The sequence below is a fragment of the Petromyzon marinus genome, chromosome 56, assembly GCF_048934315.1.
Source record: "Petromyzon marinus isolate PM22_M1 ecotype Great Lakes invasive population chromosome 56, UKy_Petmar_22M1.pri1.0, whole genome shotgun sequence".
NCBI lineage: Eukaryota > Metazoa > Chordata > Hyperoartia > Petromyzontiformes > Petromyzontidae > Petromyzon > Petromyzon marinus.
Window position 1 is genome coordinate 5,398,208 of NC_133722.1, and position 11,494 is coordinate 5,409,701.

Sequence of the window (11,494 nt, forward strand, 5' to 3'; positions counted from 1 at the left end):
AAAATTTATAGCAGCCAAAATACTCTAAACACATGTTGATTCTAAATGTTGAGAGAAAAATCCACACGACTATGGGGAGAACGCGCATACTCGAAATATACAGCAGGCGTCAAGGGTCGGGATCAAACCCAAGACCAACTGTACGGCAGGTGAGGTCGTCAACATCTCGCCACCGCGGTGTGCACATCGATCGGAACGGAAATCTCATGCGACGCGCTCACATCTGGGTCGGTGACGCGGCACAGCAGTGGTGCTTCAGCCACTTGTTGCAGACGTTCAACTGTGCGCACGTGTATGAATACACACACGCGTGTGTGTTAGCACACACACACACACACGCACGTGTCTGCGAGCACACACGGGAGTGTAGCGGTTAGCGCGCTGTGCTACGAACCCGGCGACCCAGAGTTCGATTCCTACTCACGGCAGGATAGCTGAACCGGTCCTGGTCCTCCCCCAAGGTTGACTCCGCCTTAAATTACAACACGCCGCGGTGTGTATACAACACGAGCAGCGGGCGTGGCGCTGACAACACTGCACCCACGTGCGACCTGCCAACCCCTTCATAGGCGCTCGCTAAGAGCACCGGATCTGACAGCCTGCTGAAGGCTCGACAGGGGACCTTCATCTGCTGTGTGTGTGTGCGTGTGTTTGCCAGCACCTGTGGGGACCAGTCCATGCAGGTGACGATGCGGTGCTTGCACCAGTGCTCGTCGTAGAACTGCCGCTGCATGGACAACTTCACGCCCGCCTGCATCTCCCTGTACACAGCGAGTGCCGCCAAGTACTCCGATCATTATTATTATTATAATATCAGATATAATTTATTTAGGATCGTTTGCTCAGGAAAGTCTCACCGAGTCTTTTCAGGAAAGTCCTGCTAGGTCTTTCACAGTTGGGGGGGGGGGGGGGTGACAATTCGTATCTGTTTCCCCAATTAAGATTGGTCTGCAAATAATTAATTCAATTATGCACAAAACTGAATCAACCAAACGCTTCACCGATACAGCCGAGGGCTCGGAGGCTGCACCCGTCTTCGCTATCGTGGACGTGCCCATCGTTGTCGCCTGTTCACGGATGGCGTACACGTGCGTCATCAAAACGAAACCGGAAGAAAAAGTCAAATAACTTATCGGTACCGAGGCTACCACAAGGCCATGCGGAAGGGCGTGTGGCGCAGTTTGGCGCCAGATATCGTAGAGTGCGGTCGTGTCGCTACGCTTCTCTGCGGTGAGTACGTGGTTAAAAACAGCGGCGCTACTACGCCTCTCTAAATACAATTTAAGCCGAGCCGCTTGCGTGTCCCGAGATTCAGCGGTGAGCAGGACATCTGTCCGGCAACGTGCAGACGTCTCGGAATGGGAAACGGTTAAACAAAAGCTTTGCTGGCTGGTTGGAGGGAGCGACGGACCGGTCACGTACAAAGGACGTGTGGGGACCCCTCCTAGCCTCAATAAATACCAAACATGCATTCTAGAAAGGGATGAGGGCATTTGTGTACAATGGCGCTAGCTTTACATCGCATCTCAAGGTTGTAAGCAGCACCTGCTGGCGGGGGCGGGGGAGATATACGACGGACGGACAAAACACAAAGTCTGCAGCAGTGCATGATGATCATGATGACGACGACGATAACGACGATGATAATGACGATGACGACGACGGCGCGCACCCCTCCTTCTCCAGGCCGTCGCGGCCGCTGTAGTCGAAGAAGATGTCACCCTCCTCAGCGAGCGCACGCTCGATGATGCGCGTGCTGCGCGTGAAGAAGCCCAGGAAGTCGTGCGAGGCGAGGATCTGCTGCTTCTCTTCCTCGGTGAGCTCGTGCGCGGCAGCTGGGACGACACAACGGCACCGCGCGGGCGCGGTTCACGGGGTTATGATTCGGGGTGTGGACAGCAGTGGGGCTTGAAGGGGTCAGGGTTAGAATTAGGGCTCTGCAGAGCAGGGCAAGGGGTAAGGGTTAAGAGTTAGGGGTTGGCAGAGCAGAGGAAAGGGTTAGGGGTTAGAGTTAGGCGTTGGCACAGCGGGGGAGAGTAGGGGTTAGGTTCAGGGTCAGGAGGTGGCTCTGCTCTGATGACCGTTCCCGCTAGTCAATCGGCGGAAGCCCATCACTGGGCACGGGCGAGGCGGCGTCGAGTGCCGGGCAGCGCGAGAGTAAGGTCACCCACGGCAACGGCTCGTGAGTAAATACGGTGACGCCGCCAGCGTCACAACACCGGGGCGGCGAGGGACACGGTGCGCAGCCACGGGACGATAGCTCTTCGCGACAGGCTCCTCACCATTCTTCTCCTCCTCCTCCTCCTTCTGCTCCACCAGCACTTCGGGCTCCGAGGAGGGTTTCTGCCCCGCCACCTCCTCCTCCTCGTCCTCCTCGTCTGGCACCAGAGAGGAGGATGAGAGAAGGCCGATGAGGGTGAGCAGCAGCAGCGTGTGTGAGCATGTGACAGTGTGTGTGTACACGAGCGTGTGCGAGTGTGTTGTGGGGAGCACTGGTGTAGTGGATAGCGTGCTGCACTACGAACCCGGCCAACACCAGTGATGATCATTTGATCCGGTTCTGGATCTCCCCTAGGTCGACTCGGCCTCAAATGAGTACCTGGTGCAGTGTGTGTAAACGTCGCCACTGGGGAGACAAAGGCAGTCGGGCGCGGCGCTGGCCACCCACGTCCTCATGTGCCGTGCCGGCCTTAACAGGCGCTCGCTAACAGCACCTACCCCAACCGACCGTGCGTGCGTGCGCACCTGCGGGGTGGCTGGTGGGGAATGGCGTCTGCGTCTCCTTGGCATAGGTGACGAGCTCCCGCGGCGGGAAGTCCACCTGAGTCACCTTGGCCAGGCCCAGCTTGTGGCCTCTCCGCCTGGTGGGGGCCGCGGCAATCCCGCCCACACAGGGGCCGGCCGACGCGTGCCACACCAAACCGCGCCACCCAACGCACGCGACACCACGTCACCCAACACCGCAACCATGGCACGCGCGCACACACCAACGGCGCCACACGACCCAACGCGCATTCGACACGCACAAAGAGACCACCGCACCATCCCACACACACACACCACCACACACAACACCACGGAGTTAACAACAGTCATAACCGTGTCTTTTCCACGCCAGCTCTTTACTCATTTTATCTCTAGCCGTGGGACTGTTTCGCCGAAAAAATTGGCATAATTTGTTTTGATATCGTCCTGCTGACGATCTCGGTGACCCTCGCAAAGGAGACTCGGCGTCTCGCTGGGTGCTCACCTGGGTGAAATAAAGGTAACCGACGAGTCAGGCACAAGTGACCGTGTGGATATGAAAAAAAAAATCACCAATTAGAATCAATCGATGTCTGCGATTATCTGAGGCGCGTCATAATAACGCCATCAGTACTAAAACTAAACTTTCTTTTTTTTTACCAGGTAAGGCGCACTGAGCTATGTATCTCGCTTCCAGAAGCGACCTGCCAATAAATGATAGCCCAATGAAGCGTCTCATCACGCGGCAATATATAGCAGCCAAATACTCTAAATGCACGATGTCGATTCTAAATTTGGAGGGAAAAACCGGAGGACTCGGGAGAAAAATCCAAGCGACCACGGGGAGAGAGACATGCAAACTCCAAATATACAGCAGCAGGCGTCAGGGTCGGGGTTGGAACCCACGACTTCCTGCATACCAGGCGAGGTAGTTAACAACTCGGCACCGCCGGAAGGGAACGCCGCAGAACTCTTCCTGAGGGCCACTTCAAATTGTCTCTCTCGTTGGCACGCCACACGCTCCGTGGAGGGCGTCTGGCGCTGCGTGCTCTCTCGCCGTTTGGAGTCTGTTTTTCAAAAGCGGTCTCTTGCAGCCGAGCAACGGCAAATCGCATGACAACTTAAAAAAAAACTACATATATTTTTTTTTGGGAGCGGAACAGTGCCAAAGCCTACGAGCGGTGAAAAACGCATTCTTCACCTGCGCCGTCACCAACTGCAACTCCACTACACGACAGGAAGGAGCGATGTTGAACGAGCGCGTCAAAGCGATGGGAACTAAATGCCTTTTGCGCGCGGCGGCGGCGGCTCTTGCTCAAAACGCCGGGATGCCGAGCGACTGCGACACGAATGAAAGTAACAAAGCGCAAACTTAAATATTAAACATTACAGAGTGATTTTTTACGAGTCAGATCGCGCAAAATATAAATGCGTCGTTAAACACCCGCACCACCCGACACAGCCAATGAGTGAAGTTTTGCCAAATAAACAAACCGTGCCAATTAGTTACGAGTTCAGCACTAACCGGTATGTTGGGAGAGTAAATCCACAACAACATTTACAATTCGAGTACCGTGACGGTTCGCCAGCAATTACAGCAAAAAGCCTCATCCGCCAACAGCCTGAATTGTGGAGAATTCCTCCCGTTTCGGTCTTAAATAGAGGTGGGGGGTAAATGTGATGTAGTCACTTGCGAGCCAATCAGGCGCGAAGACCAGAGGGGAGGGGGGGGGTGTTAATGTATTAAATGTGAAGCAAGGCTACTGAAGAGCAGCAACGCCAAGCTGGTGCGCGTCCAGCGAAGCGTCGCAGCCAGGGAGAGAAAAAGCTACGAATACAGGAAGCCTGATCACGTGAGCCACGTGTGTGCGTGCGTGTGCGTGCCATGTGTGAGCCGGCCGGTCTCGGTGGGCAACACGGCAAGAACAATGGAGCGGGTAAGAGAGAGGGAGAGAACGCGCGGATGAGAGGAGAGCGAGATAGCCAGTGGGTGAAAGAGTGAGGTGGGTGAGATTAGAGTGGGTGAGAGTGGGTAAGAGAGTGGGTGAGAGTTAGGGAGAGAGCTAGTGGGCGAGACAGTGAGAGAGTGCGTGGTGACCCGAGTTCGATTCCTGCTCACGGCCAACAGCAGAAACATTTATCCGAACCGGTTTGGGCCTCCCCTCAGTCGACCTCAGCCTCAAATGGGTACCTGGTTGCAGTGTGTAAACACCGCCACTGGGGAGACAAAGACGGCAAGGCGTGGTGCTAGCCACATGTGCCATGCTGGCCTTCATAGCTGCTCGCGAAGAGCACTTGCCCCAAAAAGTATGTCAAGGCTATACGGGGGACCTTTATCTTTGAGAGTGGGCAAGTGAGTGCGAGTGGGTGGCAGCCTGAGTGGGTTGAATGTGCGAGTGGGAGAAAAGCAGCTGTGAGGCAGCGAGAAAGGGAGCAACGGCCGAGAGAACAAGCAAGCGCAGAGGTGCGCGAGTGAACGGGAGGGAGAGAACGAGAGGGTGAGAGGTAGAGGCCGACCGAAATTCGGTTTCGGCACCGACAGTTGGCAAATTGCCTCTTTCGGCATACTTTCGGTTTCGGCCGAAAGTAAATTTTTTTACTTTCGGTTTCGGCCAAAAGTCAATTTTTAACATTCGGACTGGTTTCGTTTTCGGCCGAAACCAGAAATTCAGTTTCGGCCGGCCTCTAGTGAGAGGGAGCAAGCGAGCGAGCAATGGGATTAGCGAGAGAGAGCGAGTGAGCAGGTGGAAGTGAGTGAGCGGGCGTAAGAGAGCCGGCAGGAGAGGGTGGTGGGCGAGTGGCAGGGAGCGAGGAAGGGAGCGAGGCGAGTAAGCGGCGGGAGGGAGCGAGCGATACCCCGACTCAGAGTCTGCGAGGAGCTGTAACACCGTGGGGTCAGAGTCCCACTGCAGGGTCCTTCCGTGCGCAGCGTGAAAACGTAACCGCAGGGTTAGTGGGTTAGTAGAGCGGCACAAAAACACTCGCAGCAGCAGCACAAACAAAGACCCCGCCCCGGACAGCCTTAACAGACTGTTGGGACAAGTGCTGTTATAGAGAGCACCTATGAAGGCCGGAACGGCACGAGTGGACACGGACACACAAATACGTGGACGTGCACATCGAGACACGGACAGGCACACACAGAGAAAAAGGCGTACACAGATGCAAAGACAAAAGATCCCCCGTAAAGCCTGTAACAAACTGTTGGGGAAAGCGCTGTTAGCGAACACCTATGAAGGCTGGAAAGGCACGCGAGGAGAGTGGGTGGCCAGCACCACGCCATGGCCGTCTTTGTCTCCCGAGTCGCGATGTTTACACGCCGCACTAGTTACTCGTTTAAGGCTGAACCGACCTAGGGCAGGCCCAGGACCGGTGCAGATACTCGTCACTGGTGTTGGCCGTGAGTGGGAATCAAACTCGGGTCGTCTGGTTCGTAGCGCAGCGCGCTAACCGCTACGCTACACACGCACACAGACTCGCTACGCAGAACGGAAGCGTTGGGTCGCTGCGCCGATCTTCCCAGATTACGGTGCCTCGCGTTTCCAAATCACCGAGCCGTGACCACCGCCGTGGCCATTTGCAAACGCCGCCGTCTAACGCAGAGCACAACAACGGTCGGTACGGTCAGAGCAGAGGGAACGTGCATTTGGCATTCTTCTTCGTACGGCTCAGGCTGACGAAGAGCGGCAGCTGTAATTTTGCGTCGAGGTGGCTGATGAGCCGGATTTACTGCGGAGTCAGGAGTGGCAAAGTGATGAATCATCGCTGCTGTGATGATGCTTCCCTCCTTCCTTCGTTTTGGTGAATCGAGTCGTTGTATAGTCATTATATGTTCATCGAGTTATGTATTAATTTGCCAGCATTTACCTCTTCATGCACACATGGTTGCCTAGTACATCGTCTTGACATGCCCTTGCATTCAGACGCTATTCTCCAATAAATTATTGCCGTTTCTTCGCGATGATGGCGATAAATCATTGTAAACTACTTTTTTTATTTTACAAGGTAAGGCCCACTGAGCTGTATAGCTCTTGTTCAGAAGTGACCTGGCCATAAATGATAGCCCAATGAAGTGGCTTATCATGTGTAAATGTATAGCACCCCAAAACTCTTAAACGCGTAATGTTGATTGCAAATTTGGAGGGAAAAACTGAAGGACCCGGAGAAAAATTAATGCCAACACAGGGAGAGAGACAACACAAACTCCAAATATACACACATCGTCAGGGTCGGGATCGAACCCACGCCCTCCTGCATAACAGGTGAGGGAGTTAACATCTCCTAGCCACCGTGGTGCCATAAATAGTCCAACAAAATCCCACCATCGACACGGCGCGGGGGAGGCCTTCTTCCAGCAGTGTATTGACAATGGCCTGTGAGAGTGACAATGCAGACCGAGCATTGTGGGATGGTGAGTGGGACGGGGCTCCGGTACCTTCCGGCGGCCACCGTCTCCATGGACTCCTGGCTGCCGGTCTCGCTGGGCGTGCTCACCGCCTTGGACAGCGTCGGCGAGTCCTGCACCGAGGCTGTGGACAGATGCACGCGGTCACGCGGGGAGCAACACACGCATGGAGCACATGGGGAGCACACAAGCGCAAAACAAACGTGTGGAGCACACACACGCACGGAGCACACACACACACACGGACCAGGCACACGTGGAGCACACGCACGCAGCACACGCGGTGCTCGCAGGCACGGAACACAAGCGTGGTACACACACTCGCGAAGCACGCGCGGAGCACACACGCATGGAGCAGGCACAAGTGGCGCACACGCGCGGTGCACACACACGCGGAGCACACACTCGCAAAGCACACATGCGTGGAGCACACCCGCACGGAGCAGGCACACACAAAGCACACGCACGAAGCACACACGCGGTGCTCACAGGCACGGAGCACAAGCGTGGTACACACACACGGGGTGCACACACGCGCGAAGCGCACACTCGCGAAGCACACAAGCATGGAGCAGGCACAAGTGGAGCACACGCACGAAGCACACACGCGGTGCTCACAGGCACGGAGCACAAGCGTGGTACACACACGATTGGAGCACATGCACGGAGCACACGCACAGCACACGAGCAATGGATAAATATCGTTTGAGAACTGGCCTGGCCTCATGTGGTCACGGTCCGTATGAAATAGGCTGTATGAATTTAAGACGTGGTCCGTATGAAATTTAGTCGAAAGCCGTATGAAGTGACGACGTGGGCCGTGTGAAATTAAGTTGTGGGCAGCATCCAGGCCCATGGGCCACAGGTCCACCCCAGGACTCATCATCACAGAGGAGAGGGAGGGAGGTGTTGCTGGTGGGTTGCGTACTCAGCGGGGCATCGGCGGGAATCCCCATGCTCTGCAGGAGGGCGTCCGTCTCCCTTCGCTTCTTCTCCAGATCAGACTCATCGGGCGCTGGCTCCTTCTTGACGTCCACCTGCACAGGACACCGTCACCGGCAACGGCGCCAGTAAGACAAAAACAGACACGGGCACCCAGAGAGTCGGCACGGCAGCTCAGGGCGGTCGGAGACACCGAGCCGGCAGAAAGCCGAGAACCCTGCGGTTTGAATCCAGGTTTCGGCTATTCGCGATTTTACACCAGGGTTCTCGAGGTTAGCGAGTCGATGGTCACAGGCCACCGCCCGCCCCGTGGCAAACGACCGCATTCAGGATTCTTTCACTCAAATTCGCCTCGTTGCACGTGACACACACGCACACGGAGCACGACGCACTACCCGTGGCACAGCTCTTGAACGGGAATGTCTTCGACACGAAGCAGACTGCACAATTGGAATAAAACATTGGGAAGTCACGAGCCGCGGAGTTTCTCCTCCACTGCGCCAGTCTCACCTCCTTCTTCTTGCGCTCCTCTTCCTTTCGCTTCTTCTCCTCGCGGATCTGCGCCAGGCGCTGCTTCTTGCGCTCCAGCTCCGCCTTCAGCTCCGCTTTGTCCGACATCGTCACCGTCTAGTCCTGTTACTCGGCACGGGCGAGAGGGAAGACGCGGAGACGCAGGACCCCGGGTTGAGTGACGGTGAGGGTGACGCAGAGTGGGGAAGATCACAGGGAGAGAGAGGAGACGCACAGAGACATCCCCTTGCGTTATTCAGATCAGGGTCTCCCCGTCCCTCTGCTAAACATGAGCTCAACCAGCGGTGGAAATTACACGTTCCCAAAATGGTGGCCCCAGTCACATGAAGGAATGATCATCGCTGGCCGAAATTTAAGGCAATGAATCTCAACGATTTAACACGTTGACTTTCGCGACCAACATTATCGATAATAATTGTCGCCGGATGATGCTAGTTGTAATAACTGGTGAAGCGTCGTACTCGAATTGTAAATGTTGTGGGTTTACTCTCCAACACCCCAGTGTGCTGAACTAGTATTGAATTCGCACGTTTTATTGACTTGACAATACTTACTAATTGGCTGTGTCGGGCAGTGGCGGGTTTAACGACTTATTTATGTTCACGTGATCTAACCCAAAAAACCTCGATTATGGATAATCTCAACGATGTAGCGCGTTGTTAAATAAAGACAACCCGTATCAAAGGTTTAATAAAGACAATCCGTTTCTTAAAAGGGCTACCACGAGGGTAAAACCATCTCACTGTTGCACCCACAGTTAAAAGCAATGAATCTCAATGGAGCCACACGAGGTTAGATTAGGACAATGAATCTCACTGTTGGCAAAGGGCAAATCTCATGGCTGTTTTGACATTCAATAAGAATAAGCCTTCACAAGATTACATGAAGTCATAAAAGAAACCTCCATACGGTGAAATAAAGGCACACAACATGACTACGAGTAAAAATAAAGGCATACGGTACGGTCTCACTGCACGTAATATATAATTTAAGAAAACCTCAATTAAGGCATTCTCAATGTGGCTTAATAATTGTATTGACCCAATGCTAGTTGAAGACATACATTATGAATGACAGTTGAAGACGGTATCACAGTATTAAAATAAAGTCTTTCACTTCGGCCAAATCAAAAGTAATGGTTATAGACATTTGGACCATTGTTGTTATAGCCAAATAATCTCATTGTAGGTTAAAGTTGGCCTAACGAGTTAAAGGCAGCTTCGCAGTTAAACTAAACGACGTTTATTTTACCAGGTAAGGCGCGCTGAGCAACGTAGCTCTTTTTCAGAAGCGTCCTCGTCATAACAAATGATAGCTCAACTTAGTGGCTTTTCACGTGGAAATGTATAGCAGCTAAATACTCTAAACGCGTGATGTTGATGCTAATACGGAGGGGAAAACCCGGAGGAACTGGAGAAAAATCCACACGACCACGGGGAGAGAGAAACAAAACTCCACATTTTTCAGCAGGCGTCAGGGTCGGGATCGAACCCACGAACTCCTGCATACCAGGCGAGGTAGTTAACATCTCCTAGCCACCGTGATGATGATGATGAGAGAGAGACACCGCAAACTCCAAATATACAGCAGCAGGCGTCAGGGTCAGTATCAAACCCACGACCTCCTGTACACCAGGCGAGGTTGTTAACATCTCCTAGCCACCATGATGATGATGAGAGAGAGACACGCAAACTCCAAATACACAACAGGCGTCAGGGTCGGGATCGAACCCACGAACTCCTGAATACCAGACGAGGTAGTTAACATCTCCTAGCCACCAGATTGATGATGAGACACCGCAAACTCCAAATATACAGCGGGCGTCAAGGTTGGGATCGAGCCCACGAACTCCTGCATACCAGGCGAGGTAGTTAACATCTCGCCACCACGGTTAAATAAATACATTTGACTAATTTCTGGTTGAACACATTCTAACATTGGTTAAATAAAGACGCACTGTGGTTAAAAAAAAAAGTTATTTTGGCCCACTGCTAAAGGCGTGGAATGTCGTCATCGCGCAGTCTCGTGATTAAATACAGGATTTGGCCGCCCCTGTGGTGTGAGACTGTCACACCACGGGGTTTGCAGTCAACATATTAAGCACGCTGCTGGCTAAATAACGCCAGTCGGTGGTTTAATAAAGGGGCAGTGTCGTTATCGATGCATGCGTTGGGTCAAAACAGGTCCCTGCAGGGTGGGCTGGTAGGACAAGTCTCTGCGCTGTCTATTGCCGATTTTAACCCCCAACAGCACGAGATTTCACTTCGTTAAAGTATTGAAAGGGGACGGACACATTAATCTATTGCAGGCTGGTACACTCAGTTTACAACTTCGTTCCTACCAGTATAAACACCTGGTTGAATAAGGGGCACCCCCTCAGGGTAACGATACGCGGTGGCCAATGAAGGACAATCCCCACGGGCAAATGGCAGGGCGATGGTTAAATAAATCGGTGGTCAAACGATTAAATAATTCGCGGCCGCCACGGAAACGACCGTGCAATGGGTTAAATACGGAAATGGTTAAATATGGGGATTGACGCGGCAAATAGCAAACGCAATGGTTAAACACGCGCGGCGGTACAATAATCACGGTGGTTAACTAAGCAATTGACGAGGGAGCGGAGTGGCTACGAAATAAAGGAGAGGCAGGCGCAGCAGCGGCCGAGTGAACCGGAGGTTGGGAGGACGATTGGGTCCGGGCCAGAGGGCCGCGAAACGAACCTGAGAAAGCTCCTCGAAACGCGACGTCTCTCGTGAAGAGCGAGCACCGTCAACAACGACAACAACACAACAACAACACAACAACAACACACACACAGAGAGGAGTACACAACGCGACGCAACGGGGACGCGAAGTGCCACAACTGAC

At 53.5% G+C, this 11,494-nt stretch overlaps 1 protein-coding gene across 4 annotated transcripts in view; it reads right to left on the bottom strand.

The window, feature by feature from the left end:
* LOC116954717 (cytoplasmic dynein 1 intermediate chain 2-like) overlaps positions 1-11,494 on the bottom strand; it is a 31,604-nt gene that overhangs the window by 19,778 nt on the left and 332 nt on the right. For 2 of the 4 annotated variants that reach the window (XM_032975452.2, XM_032975451.2), the window contains exons 2-9: positions 8,603-8,725; positions 8,079-8,187; positions 7,181-7,274; positions 5,602-5,661; positions 2,746-2,861; positions 2,283-2,378; positions 1,673-1,835; positions 662-761 (exon numbers count right to left, since the gene is read on the bottom strand). In XM_032975452.2, coding sequence (XP_032831343.1) covers positions 662-761; positions 1,673-1,835; positions 2,283-2,378; positions 2,746-2,861; positions 5,602-5,661; positions 7,181-7,274; positions 8,079-8,187; positions 8,603-8,710 — 846 coding nt within the window. In that variant the 5' untranslated portion in view covers positions 8,711-8,725. Of the gene's footprint in view, positions 1-661; positions 762-1,672; positions 1,836-2,282; positions 2,379-2,745; positions 2,862-5,601; positions 5,662-7,180; positions 7,275-8,078; positions 8,188-8,602; positions 8,726-11,346; positions 11,492-11,494 lie in introns of those variants that run through there. The other 2 variants (XM_032975450.2, XM_032975453.2) reach the window with 2 other exon arrangements.